This window comes from Aythya marila, assembly GCF_965140915.1.
Source record: "Aythya marila genome assembly, contig: HAP1_HAP1_SCAFFOLD_197, whole genome shotgun sequence".
Lineage (NCBI taxonomy): Eukaryota > Metazoa > Chordata > Aves > Anseriformes > Anatidae > Aythya > Aythya marila.
The window spans coordinates 212,965-226,758 of NW_028137441.1; the positions used below are offsets into that span (position 1 = coordinate 212,965).

At 49.1% G+C, this 13,794-nt stretch overlaps 2 protein-coding genes across 2 annotated transcripts; one reads left to right on the forward strand and one right to left on the reverse strand.

Annotated features, from left to right (window-relative positions):
- Positions 1 to 1,121: 1,121 nt before the first annotated feature.
- Positions 1,122 to 2,006, reverse strand: LOC309890808 (olfactory receptor 14A16-like; the record flags this gene model as incomplete). Its single annotated transcript, XM_082785211.1, has 1 exon — positions 1,122 to 2,006. One exon carries the CDS (start codon positions 2,004 to 2,006, stop codon positions 1,122 to 1,124), a length of 885 nt encoding a protein of 294 aa, XP_082641337.1.
- Positions 2,007 to 11,987: 9,981 nt separating this feature from the next.
- LOC309890809 (olfactory receptor 14C36-like) lies at positions 11,988 to 12,952 on the forward strand (the record flags this gene model as incomplete). Its single annotated transcript, XM_082785212.1, has 3 exons — positions 11,988 to 12,176; positions 12,223 to 12,235; positions 12,309 to 12,952. The coding sequence occupies 3 exons, from the start codon at positions 11,988 to 11,990 to the stop codon at positions 12,950 to 12,952; spliced, it is 846 nt and encodes a 281-aa protein (XP_082641338.1).
- Positions 12,953 to 13,794: the final 842 nt, after the last annotated feature.

Sequence of the window (13,794 nt, forward strand, 5' to 3'; positions counted from 1 at the left end):
TAGCATTGGAAGAGGCATCCAGGCTTCTTGGTTTGCCCTGAACAGCCCCTTTTGTTACTGTTTGGTTTTTGTTTGGTGCTAGCAGGGAGGCCAGCTGTGACAGAGGACTGCACAGTGCCTGCTGCTGCCTGCTGGGACATGGATGCCAATGCAGAGACAACAGGACTGGCATCAAATTACATGAGATATAAAGTCTAACCCAAATACAAGAAACACAAGAGACCAATGTGGAAGCCAAAAGAAAACAGCAGTGAAAAGGCCACATCCTGCTGCTGGCCATGGCTCCAGGGAAGCAGCAGCCCCGACCCGAAGGCAGCAGAGAGGCAGAACCCAGCGGGCAGTGAGGGGCAGCCCCGAGGGCCACCAGGGCTGCTCGTTCATGTGTCAGCTGGGCTCTTGTCCCTGAGCCCCTCCTGCGTGCCGGGGTTTGCTCCCCCAGCTCCAGAGGAGATGGGAAGACATGGCAGCTGAGACCAATGAATTTCTGCTGGATTCTTTATTGTCTTTATCTACACAGGAAGCCTGGTTCTATAGGTAAATCTTTAACAAGTAGAAGGCTAAGAATAATATTATTTATATCAGAAACAATAGTTAGTGAAAATAATAACACAGACAAATGTAAACTAAGAAAAAAAAATCTGAGAAAAATAGGTGTTTCTGATTATAGGATAATTGTTATAGGTGAAGAAGCTGAAGAACATGTATTGAAATGGCGTCCTCACTGCATCCCTTAGTTCCAGGTTCCTCATGCTGTAGATGAGGGGGTTCACAGCTGGAGGCACTGGTGATGGGAAGAGATTGCAGTTGAGACCAATGAATTTCTCCCAGTTTCTTTATTGTCTTTATTTAAACATGAATATTGATTGTAAAGGTATTTGAAATTATTGACTTAATAATAATAATAATAATAATAATAATAATAATAATAATAATAATAATAATAATAATAATAATAATAATAATAATAATAATAATAATAAAATAAAAATTAAGAGACTTAGAATAACATTAAATCAAAGCCACAAGTTAGAGGAAATAATAATAAAGAAAATTACTTTCTAGAATTTGCATGGAGTCTTTTTTTCAGAAATCCTGTGTGTCCTGTTAGTATTATATGCACATTATTTCTGCTGAAGAAAGATGTATTCAAATAGTTTCCTTACTGCATGCTTGATCTCCTTGTTCCTCATGCTGTAAATGAGGGGGTTCACTGCTGGAGGCAACACTGAGTATAGAACAGCCACCACCAGATCCAGGGATGGGGAAGAAATGGAGGGAGGCTTCAGGTAGGCAAATATGCCAGTGCTAAGAAACAGGGAGACCACAGCCAGGTGAGGGAGGCATGTGGAAAAGGCTTTGTGCTGGCCATGCTCAGAGGGCATCCTCATCACCGCTCTAAAGATCAGCATATAGGACACCACAATGTAAACAAAACAACCAAAAACTAAAGAAACACTAAAGACAAGTGCCCCAACTTCCCTGAGGTAGGCATCTGAGCAGGAGAGCTTGAGGATCTGGGGGGTTTCACAGAAGAACTGGTCCACAGCATTGCCGTGGCAGAGGGGCAGGGAAAATGTGTTGGCCATGTGCAGGACAGCATTGAGAAAGCCACTGCCCCAGGCAGCTGCTGCCATCTGGGCACAAGCTCTGCTGCCCAGGAGGCTCCCATAATGCAGGGGCTTGCAGATGGCAACGTAGCGGTCGTAGGCCATGACAGTGAGAAGGGAATACTCTGCATCAAAAAAGAAGACTATGAAAGGGACTTGTGCAACACAGCCTTGATAGGAGATGGCCCTGGTGTCCCAGAGGGAATTGGCCACGGCTTTGGGCAGAGTGGTAGAGATGCAGCCCAGGTCGAGGCGGACGAGGTTGAGGAGGAAGAAGTACATGGGGGTGTGGAGGCGGTGGTCGCAGGCTACAGCGGTGAGGATGAGTCCGTTGCCCAGGAGGGCAGCCAGGTAGATGCCCAGGAAAAGCGCGAAGTGCAGGAGCTTCTGCTCCCGCATGGCTGCAAATGGCAGCAGGAGGAACTCACTCACAGAGCTGCTGTTGGACATTTACAGGTTCTGCCACGGAGTCCTGCTCAAGACAGAGGAAGACTATTTACCACAGAGTTATGTGAGAGGAATAATTTCCATTTCTCTTTTAAGCCTCCCTCTGCAAATATTCGTAGACCTTTGGCGGGTCTTTTTCATGCCATATTAGTGATGCTGCCTTAGGGCCTCCATGGGAGCAGGCAACTCTGCTCTGGACAATGCAGGAGTCAGTCCTGACCTACAGCAAGAGATGAAGAACATAGGTGGATTTATATTTTCTATATTATGTTCTAGCTGCCCCACCACACCTGAGGACTGTCTATAAGGCATAAATCCTGGGCACTTCTGTTGCATTCCAAGTGAAATCCTGTGAATCTTCAGAGGCAAAGGTACTGTCCCTTTAGTTCAGGTTGTACTTTCAGAGGGGACAGCCGATCTGTCTATAGAGGCTGGTCTCTTCTGCTGGCATGTGTATGAGCTGTAGGATAATTATGCTCACATGTTCACCTGAAAAGAAGCAGGACACTGCTGAATCCAGACTCAGAGTGCACATCTCCAGACACCTCACCCTGTCCCTGTATTTGCCATTCCCCAAGCACACCAAGGGTTCACTTCATGTGCATGTGAAACCCCATCCCCAGCCAGAATCACAGAATTGCAGGGGTTGGAAGGGACCTCAAGAGATCATCTGGTCCAACCCCCCTGCCAAAGCAGGTTCCTTAGAGCAGGCTGCCCAGGTAGGCATCCAGACAGGCCTTGAATATCTCCAGAGAAGGAGACTCCACAACCTCCCTGGGCAGCCTGTTGCAGAGCTCCATCACCCTCACCATGAAGAAGTTCTTTCGCATGTTGGTGCGGAACTTCCTGTGCTCCATGTTTTGGCTATTTGCTCCATGTTCTGTCCCCACAAACCACTGAAAAAAGGTTGGCCAAATCCCTCTGTCTCCCACACTAAGATATTTGTAAACATTGATAAGATCCCCTCTCAGTCTTCTCTTCTCAAGGCTGAACAGACCCAGGTTTCAGCCTTTCCTCATAGTGAAGATGCTCCAGGCCCCGTATCATCTTTGTGGCCTTCCGTTGGACTCTTTCCAGGAGATCCCTGTCTTTCTTGCACCGGGCAGACCAGAACTGGACACAGCACTCCAGGTGAGGCCTGACCAAGGCAGAGTAGACGGGGAGGGTCACCTCCCTTGACCTGTCTCCAAGCTCCTTTTAATGCCTGGAAACAAGAACAGCAGTAGCACGGCCAGGTGGAGAAGCCAGGAGGAAAACCAGCGTGCTGCTGCCAGGGGAGGCAAGGCCAGGGAGGGACAGACGGACACTCAGCAGACCCTCCTGTGCTGCAGCTCTGCCTGCAGAGGAGGCAGCTCCTGCTCATTGCAAATGCTGTGTGCTCTGCTTTGGCCTGCAGACACCTCTCAAAGACAGGGCACTGGGTATCACAGAGGGTTTGCAGCTCCTAAGGTCAGCTAGGATAAAACCTGAGAGGACCACAATGATGATGTTAGTGCAGTCTGTGGGATGAGGTGTGGGAAGGGACTTCACAAAATTAATAACTGGCACTTTGATTTTTCAATGCAATGCTCCAGGAGCCTCAGTCTGCTGTACAACCCCAATAATCCATTACTATGAAATCTGCCTCCCCTCCATGGCAGGAATCTCAAAACACAGACTGAAGAAAAAGCCTTACCCTTCAGATAAACCAAGAGTCAATCTTCCTCTTGAAATGCTTCCTCATAATGCCATTCTCTAAAACACTTCAGAAACAGAGAGACCCATCCCGACAGATATTATCAGCCATCGAATGTGCCAGCTGTAGAAGACCCCTCTGGCAACCCCACCTGCATTGCTCTGCTGCCAGAGACTCACAGTGTCAAGAGCCTGCAGATGTGTCCTACTACACGCTGCCCTCTGTTGTTGAGCTCCTCACAAGCCCTCTTTCCTTCTCTCCTCTCCCCGTGCCAGCTGCTGTCAGAGCCCCCAGCCCTTCTGCGCTGTGCAGAGGAGCTGCTCCTGGGCAGAGCTGTCTCTCTGATGCGCTGCCCGCTTGCTAGGAGCTCCCCTTGGGCCCAGGAGCCCGGCCCAGCTCAGCAGCACAGCACCCGCTTTGCTTGCTTGCTCTGTGCCGTTGGGCTCCCTCGAGGTGTCCCCAAGGCCTCAGGGCTGACAGCACCTGAAGGCAGCAGGGTCTTTGCTGGGGTGTGGTGTTTGAGGCAGACAGAATTCATCACCGACTGCCCTTCTCTGAACACAGGAAGGATGACTTTTACAAGGGTGATTTGTGCTTTTAGACTGTGGTTGTCAAACATGTTGTGCTTTAACCTGTCAGGCACCTCAGCACCACACAGCTGTTAGCTCACACCCACCCCTAAAAAGACAATGGGTTGAAATAAAGATAATGTAAAAGGACAGAAAATGAAGAGATAGGAATAACAGTAACAATACTACTAATAAATAATAATAAACTTTATTTTTATTATTGTTATACGTATAAAGCAAGTGATGAACAGTGCAATTGCTCATCACACACTGACCGATGCCCAACCTTTCCCCAAGCAGGGGTCCCACAGAACCTGGACAGCCTGCATTAGGCTCTCGTGTGCAGGTCCCTTGACCTTACTTTGTTATAGGGCAATAGAGGTTTTCAGAAGGAATATGGAACATTTGCTTCCCTTTCTCAAATACTTCTGCTGTGTTGCCCCATGTGATGGGGCATCAGTATGTTGGAAGTGTTCAGGAGCTTCCCTGTGTTCCAGGGCAGTCTGGATCAGCCCATGGCAAAAGTAGCCCTGGGGCAGTTGATTCCAGGTGGGCAGGACACCCCTCCATGTGAAAGCTAAGTGTGGCCTTCATACTGCCACCAAAGGGATGGAGAAAAATGCATTAGCAATATTAATTGTGGCATAGCACTTTGCTGCCTTTGACTCCAGTTCGTACTGAATGAAGTTCTAGCATGCCTGGCACAGCATCACTCAGTGGTGGTGGGACTTCAAGTGCACCGTTCTCTTCCACTCACCATTAGAATTTTGCACTGTCCATATGGGACTATTAAAGAGTGAGAGAGTATTGCTGATCACTCCGTGGCTCTCCAGCTCATAGATGGGACTCAGGGAGTCTCTGTTAGTGCAATATTGCCTCAGGTGCACTGTTGTGGTAGCGATTGGCACCTGCTGCTCATTGGCCATCAGCACCTCCACTGCAGAAGGGTCCTGTGAAAGAGTGGGCAAGGTAGACAACTGTTTCCTGTCCTCTGTCTCCAAGACAGCTATGCCATAAGCCCACCAATACCCTTGTGGACCTTTGAAGTACCTGCTCCTGAAGTAGTCTACACCAAGGTTACACAGAGCCTCCAGGCCAGTCCCAGTGCGTTGCATTTTCCACTCCCCCATTAGACTCACTTCAGCCTCCAATACAGTTAAGTCTTGGGTTTGATGTGCCAGGCCAATAATCCTCAAAGTCCAATATACCTGATTGTCCTCTCCCTCCCCCAGGGTGAAAGCTGTGCCCCTCGAGTCCTGCTCATAGTATTCTTTACTCTGTTTGGAGGGTTGACCACTAGAAATTGGAGCAGCAAGTGTCTCAGAAGAACCACTTTTTGACAATGTTTTTCCTTGTGCTTCATGTATCCGTGCCTGTAAGGTGGAGGTCAATTTTTGCATCGCATTTTCTCATGGCCTCTCCATGGTCACACAGTCAAAAGCACAGGATAGAAACTGGTATGTACCCACTATGTTACCTTTCTTGAGCAGAGGGATGCTTACATCTGATAGCTGAGCTATTGGTTCGTGCAGGTGGGGAGGAAACCATATTCTCTTGGAGCTGTTGGACCTCTTGGGAAAGTTTCTTTCTGGATGAGACACAGGCCCATAGGGAAGAAGAGAGACTTTCTTTGTAATGCCATAGTTGGCTAGCCAATTCATCCACCATGGGTTCCTCTTGGTCTTTCCTGGTCATCACTGCCAATGGGTTGGCATATGATGATGGTGTGTTCTGTACAAACTCCTGCCACATGGGTCATGTGCACTTGACTTCATCTGGATCTTTGGATAGCTGTTATCTAGGTTTCTACAAATCGCCTTCAGCATGTCTAGTTTCCTCAGGAATGGATACCCCTCTGCATGGTGGTCCACTTTCCTGGTTGACGTACAAGATCTTTCAAGGGAGACCTTTCCTTCAAGCATGATGGGAGTAAGTTCCTTGTGCCCTTTTCCAATGGCTTTGTCCATCAGCCCTTCCCTAGAGGGAGATTCTGGCTGCTTGGCTTCCCTGCTCTCCAATTCCAGGCTATTGGCCCTGTTCTCCCCCCACTGGAGCAGCCAGATGACAATGTGCTCACCAAGATGATTGCTGAAATCTTTTCCCATACCTCGTAGCTTACCCTGGGACAGGGACCATTTGGTTTCTGATGCTTATATGATTTCTTCTGCTTTGACCTCCTGCTTCCAAGATGGCCCAACTTTGGAGAAACCTGCCTCATCTTCTTTTTCCTCCTTTCTTGTCTGGGTAGGAGTTTCCTTCCTTTCTAAAGAAAAACTGAGTTTTTCTCACCCACTGTTTTCTCTTGCAGGTAGAGGCAACCGATACTGGCTTAGGTTGGTTCTCTGGCCCAGTGATGTGGCCCATTGCAGGGGCTGGAGTGGCTGTAGGGACCATCACAGGAGTTGTTCTGGCTGCGGGGCCTTTTGGATGAGTTGGAGTGGCTGCAAGGCCTATTGCAGGTTTGGGAGTGGTTATAGGGCCTATTATAGGGATGTGTTTAACCATTAAGCCCTGTAGGGCCTGTAGCAGGGTTTGGAGTGGCTTTGGACAGGCTCTGGGCCTGTCAAAGGGGCTGGAGTGTGCCCGCAGGAAAAGTCATAGTGGTTTGAGAGGCGTGGACTGTAGCTTCATAAGCATACCTTAACCACCAGCATATTGCAGTGATTTGTGTCTCTTTGAAATTGCTGGGATGATGACACAAATTTCTAAGCATTTCACAAGTTTTTTTAGGATTCTGCACTTGCTCAGAGGTGAAATTCCAAAGCACTGGACATGCCCACTACACTAGACGTCTGCCCAGATCCTCGAACTCTCCCTGCCACTCCTAACTTTCCTGCCTCTGGACAGATCTCTGGATGGCATGTTTAAGTAATTGTTTAAACTTAAACAAAAACTGAATGGTATTCAGGAGACCTAAAAATAGGAACATGCTGGTTTGACCATCCCAAGGATATTCAAAGCTTTGAAGAGCTATTGTAATTAGCCTGGAAGAGAAGCATGAGGTGAAGGAGAAAGGGAGAGTGAAGAAGTGGGGAAAAGCATCCCCCACCACCCTGCATAGATTTACTCCCTGAGGAGAAAAGACAAAGACTGTAATTCTTAATAGTTTCCAAGAGATGAAGAGATGGTTCCTGAGGTATTGAGGGGGCAATAATTTGATCCTATCAGAAGTCAATGTTATCCAATACAGAAAAACAGTAACCTTAAACCAGCCCCCAGAACTGACAAACAGCATGACATGGAAGTTACTAATGTGCTATACAACACAGTTCTGAAAAGAAGCACAACAGACCCCAGATCAGAAAGATCAATATTGTGATCAGCAACTGTTAAACTGATCTAATGCTTATAATAATTTATTTTTAAAATGCTCTGGTCAGATCTGTCATCTCAACCTTTGTGCTCCACGCTAGGCACCAAGAAGACTTGCTGTGGTTTGACCCTGCAGGCAGCTCAGCACTACAAAACTATTCACCCAATGGGTTGGAGGAGAGAACTCAGAGGGAAAAAAAAAAAAAAAAAAAAAAAAAAAGTAAAAGTTCATGGGTTGAGATAAAGGCAATTTAATAGAACGCAAAAGGAATTATTATTATTACTATTATTATTGACACCAATCGACTAAGGTCATGACATTTTTGTGTGTGTATCAAAAGACAGGAAAGGTGGTGGTGATTAATCAGAAAGTGACAGAGCTGAGCATGACATAGATTGTATGGAATAAGTGCTGGACATTATCTTAGTTTTGTCTGAGATAGAGTTAATTTTTCTTCCTAGTAGCTGGTATGGTGCTGTGTTTCATATTTACAGAATCACAGAATAGTTCATGTAGGAAAAGACCTTACAGATCACATAATTCCAACTCACCTCCCATGGGCAGGGAAACCTTCCACTAGATCAGGTTGATGAAAGCCCCATCCAAACTGGCCTTGAATGCATTAAGGGATGGGGCACAGATCTAATAGATCCGTGTCCTTCTTACACATGGAGCCCCAGAGCTGAATGCAATCCTTGAGGTGTGGCCTCACCACGGCCAAATACAGAAGGACAATCACTTCCCTACGTCTGTTGACCACAGTATCCTTGGTACAAGGCAGGCCTTCTTGGCCAACTTAGCACACTGATGGCTCATATTCAGCCGACTATCCACCAATATCCCCAGGTCCTTTTCCCCTGGGCAGCTGTCCAGCTGCCCTTCCCACAGCATTGCATGGGGTTGTTGTGCCCCAAGTGCAGGACCCAGCACTTGGCCTTGTTGAACTTCACGCAGTTGGCCTCAGCCCATGGGTGCAGCAATCAACAAGACAGAAGTCACCTCACCAGCATCTCCTGAGCCATGGGCTGGCTGCTGCTCTTGCAGCTTCTTGGCTACACACAGCCAAGCTTTGTGCCTCCTGCTCTCCAGTCATGGACTCAAGCAGAAGGGACAAGATGACCCATCTTGGGGCCTTCTTTCTGTCTGGGTCCTCCTGGGTATGGAGGAAGAGGGGATCCCATAGTCAGCATGCCAACCAGGTGCCTTCTGCTGGCCTAGCAGGGCCACTGGCAGATGTCAGCCCAAAAGTACAGATCCCAGGGAGAAGGCAAGGCTGACCTGTCAGCTTCAGACAGAAGTGACCTCACAGTCCCTTTCTGTGACACGTTCCTGCTGCTGCCCTATCCACTGCAGAGGCAGAAGTGACCTCACAGTCCCTGCCACAGTCACATTCCACCTGCTGGGGCTGGAGATCCTGAGGCAGAGCTGACCTCTCTAGTCCCTTAGAGACAAGGGTTCACTTTTCTGGATTAGAAATTTAGCACATGGGCTGTTCTGCTTAGGGTGTCAGGTCTGTGGTTAGGTTATGGGCAAGCTTTGTGGAACAGTTTTTTGTTTTACATCTGCCTAGAAGTCTAGGTTTAATGGAACATGTTAATGCTAGTATTGAAGGCAGGGATTAGGGTGAGGACAAGAGTAAAGGCAAGGGCAAAGGACTATGGGCTGAGTTTTGCTTCATGGAATACTTTGAGTTCAAGCATTAGAATAGGGATTCTTGTCAGGGTGTTGGAGTAGCATTTAGGTTTAGGGATTACTCTTTAAAACTCTTCAAATGTGGGTTTTCTTTAAAACTGGTTACTCTTTAAAATTGGCTAACGGCCTTACATCAATGTTTTAATTCTGTGTTAAAGCAGCATCAATATTAGCTGAAGCCTCTTACCTCTATTAAATTGTTGTAGAGGTTCACTCATCCTTCTCCCTCCCTCTCTAGGGATGTCCGGATCAGCCCCTGGCTTTGTGTTTCATGGATTAATGAGGGCAGATTGAGAGAAATCAGTCAAGTCAGGAAGGTGCTCAGAGCAAGGTGAGAGCAAGGTGGGGAAGCAAGGTGGGTATCTAAGTCCTGCAGGGAAACAGGTGCAGACGTGACAGCATAGGTGTCGTGGTTTAACCCGGCTGGCAGCTAAATACCACACAGCCGTTTGCTCACCCTCCCCCCTCCCTCTCTGGGACGGGGGAGAGAAATGGAAAGCGAAGCCCGTGAGTTGAGATAAAGACAGTTTAATAAGACAGGAAAATAATAATAACAAAATAATAATAACAATAATAATAATAATAATACAATGGTGATAATAGGAAAATAATAATAATATGTACAAACAAGTGATGCACAATGCAATTGCTCACCACCCGCTGACCGATGCCCAGCCTAACCCCGAGCAGTCCGGCCCCCTTCCCTGGCTAACCACCCCTATATATTGTTTAGCATGACGTCAGATGGTATGGAATACCCCTTTGGCTAGTTTGGGTCACCTGTCCTGGGTCTGTCCCCTCCCAGCTCTTACTGCACCCCCAGCCTGCCTGTTGGCAGGACAGAGCAAAAGGCTGAGATATCCTTGGCTTGGTAGAAGCACTGCTCTGCAACAATTAAAACATCGGGGTGTTATCAACACTCTTCTCATCCTAAGCCAAAACAGAGCATTCCACCAGCTACTAGGAAGAAAATTAATTCTGTTCTAACTGAAACCAGGACAATAGGACAGCGTGTGGTGGTTATTGTCAAGTATCTTTTGCAAGATGAAACCCCCGACAGAGCCAACAGCTTTGTCTGCTGGGCTCTGGCCCTTGTCTCCGTCAGTGATGCCTATGAGGAGACACCTCATCCTTACAGCAGTAGGGCCTCAATGCCTTCTCATCCCCCTCCAGGAGCCTGGGAGATGTCCTCCTGTAGCCTTGTACTTGGCACTTACCCACCGTGCACTGACCCAGGAAGAGCCCTAAACCCCACTGGAGGGACAGCATCTCCCTTCCCAGAGGTTGGGGTCAGGGCCCGACTGTTGGACTTCATGGGACACATCAAGGTTTCCTCAGCATCAGGGCCTTTCCTGGGCCTTGGTCTCCCCGTCTTCACTGCCTGCCTTTTTCTGCTCTAACAAGTCCATGGGGAGGCCTTGACAGTAATGTCCCTCAGTGGGACCGTTAGCACTGTGAGAGGCTTTGGAGTTTGCATCAGACTTGGACTACTTGAGAAGCTGCTTCAGCCACCCAGATAAAGCTCCTCTGCCAGGCACAGCATTGCTGGGGGCACTGCGTGCAGCTGGCATGGGGAGAGGAGAGAAGGGGGAGAGAGGTTCAGGGCAGCCTGGAATAGGAAGGCAGGGGAGAGCTGGCAGAGGGAGAAAGCTTCCCAGCCACCTCCCCATGGTAAGTCTCTGGGTGCAGGGCAATGCCACTGCACACCCTGCCAGGCTCTCCTGGAGCTGGCCCAGCCCTCAGCTGATGGGAGCTGTCAGGAGGATGCTTGGTGTTGGAGCTGAAGGGCATGCAGGGCTTGTATGCTGCAGGGTCAGCATGCAGGGCCCGAGGGCTCCCTTCTCTTGAGGCCGGCTGCAGGCTGTGAAGCCGGGGATGCAGGCAGGGGTGGCCAGGGCTGTGGTGCAGAGCAGGGTCCCTGCTGTGCCCCAGAGGCTGTGTGCCGCGGCAGGGCCTCTGCTACCTGCCAGTCTCCACAATCAGCCTGCCTGGGGAGCTGCCCAGGGGCTGCGGGGAGAAGCTGAGGGTGGAAGGAGCCCCCCTGGTACCGCAGGGCAGGGCAGGGTCCTGCTGCTGCCCAGAGTCTGCTGCCTGGGGCAGGCTGCTCACAGCCCCACACCTCCCTAGGGCACTGCACTGCAGAACTGCCCGGCAAGAGCTACCTGAAGGCAGTGCACTTTTTAGAATCTGCTTCATTTTCCTGCCCATGTGCTGAGGCAGAAGGATGGTAATGGAGTAGGAGCATCTGTAGTAGGGACTAAGGCTCCTCGAGCATTGCTGCTGCTCTGAGGCACCTCACACACCTCCGCACACAGACTGTACCAATGCCACCTTTGCTGTTTCTTGAGGAGTTATTTGACCTTCTCCATTCCTGCAGACAGGGAGATGACCTTGCCCAGTGGACTTCCCAGATCACTTAGGGTTCCCTTTTACCTGTTGCTGTAGACTAGGACTGACTGCTGCAGAGCCCACAGCACAGCCCCCTGCTTCTTTTGGCACCCTCAGAACACCAAGCAGAAGTAAGCCAAGCAGCTGCAGAAAGCTCTTCCTGTGAAAGGAATGGGAAAGAATGTGTTGTGTGTGACTGTTCTATGAGACATACAAAGTATTTTGGTCAGAGAAGTCCTTAAATTTTACAATGTCACTTCTTCTTTTGGACAAACTACCTTGCTCAGGGGCAATAAATGTGTAACAACAGCTCCATCACTGAGTTCCTCCTGCTGGCATTCACAGAAACGCGGGAGCTGCAGCTCCTACACTTTGGGCTCTTCCTGGGCATCTACCTGGCTGCCCTCCTGGGCAACGGACTCATCCTCACTGCCGTAGCCTGCGACCACCGCCTGCACACCCCCATGTATTTCTTCCTCCTCAACCTTGCCCTCAACGACCTGGGCTGCATCTCCACTACTCTGCCCAAAGCCATGGCCAATTTGCTCTGGGACACCAAGGCCATACCCTATTCAGGATGTGTTGCACAGCTCTTTCTTATAACATTTTGAATTTAGCAGAACTTTCTCTTCTCACTGTCATGGCCTACGACCACTACATTGCCATCTGCAAGCCCCTGCACTACGGGAGCCTCCTGGGCAGCAGAGCTTGTGCCCAGATGGCAGCAGCTGCCTGGGGCAGTGGCTTTCTCCAAGCTGTGCTGCACATTGCCAACGTATTTTCCCTGCCCCTCTGCCAAGGCAATTCTCTCAGCCAGTTCTTCTGTGAAATCCCCCAGATCCTCAAGCTCTCTTGCACAGACTTGTACATAAGGGAAGTTCAACTTACTACAGTTACTGCTTTTCTATTTGGGGGTTGTTTTGTTTTCATTGTGCTGTCCTATGTGCAGATCTTCAGGGCTGTGCTGAGGATGCCCTCTGAGCAGGGCCGGCAAAAAGCCTTTTCCACATGCCTCCCTCACCTGGCTGTGGTCTTCCTCTTTCTCAGCACAGTTATCTTTGCCCACCTGAAGCCCCCATCAATTTCCTTCCCTTCCCTGGATGTTGTTCTGGCATTTCTGTACTTGGTTGTGCCTCCAGTAGTGAACCCCTTCATCTACAGCATGAGGAACAAGGAGATCAAGGTTGCCATGTGGAAAGTGATGACTGGGTGTTTTTCTTCAGCAATATATTGCCTGCCTTCTTCTCTAAATCACTCGTAATGCAAATCATGATAGGTGAAGCCAGTGGGTATTATGTTCTTGTGTTTTTATTGGTGTTCTGCTTTTTCTCAATTTTATTTTATCAAATATTTTCCACAAAGAAATATAATTCTTCATTTTGCTTGAGTATTTAAACCAATTAAAGTGACTTTTTGTCTTATATCCTTCCTCTGAGACATTTTCTGTGGCTTCAGGGACAGTGTGCAGCGGTGGAGGGGAAAAGAGTCGTGGCAGTCCAGCCTGGGAGCACCAGCACTGGGTCCATGCAGAGCTGCTCTCCTGCCACTGACACCCTCTCCTGCTGAGCCCTGTTGGCGGTTTAAGGCCTGGATGCTCCTGTAGCTTGGTGCCAGTGCTGCTGTGAGGCTGTGCTGGGACTGCAGGCAGGGACAGGCAGTTGGCACATGAGTGACACAGCTGGCCTCCAGAACAGAATTTCCCTCCTAAAAGGGCCATGCCTGAAGGCTCACATCATCTTTCAGAGTTGCCGTCACATCAGAACATGCTCAACAAGAGTCCCAAAGGCTCCCTGGGATATAGGATGTGCTGGGAGAAGAGCAGGGCCTGTCCAGGTGCAGGAGAGACACAGGAACAGAAACCCTTTGCAGCTGCTGCTACCTGCAGGCACATTGTATGCACATGGAGAGAGGAACAAGAGCGAGCACAAAGGCCATCAGCTATCCCTAGGGGTGTCATGAAGGCCAGTGGGGCAGAGTGTCTTCAGGTCCTTTCTTCCTGAGAGTAACAACCATGGGGCATCTGTCCAGGGGGAAGGCACCTTCAGAGACCGTCTAGTCCAAAGTGCAAGACCTGAATGCAGCTCTGCAATGTGTTTCCTTGAA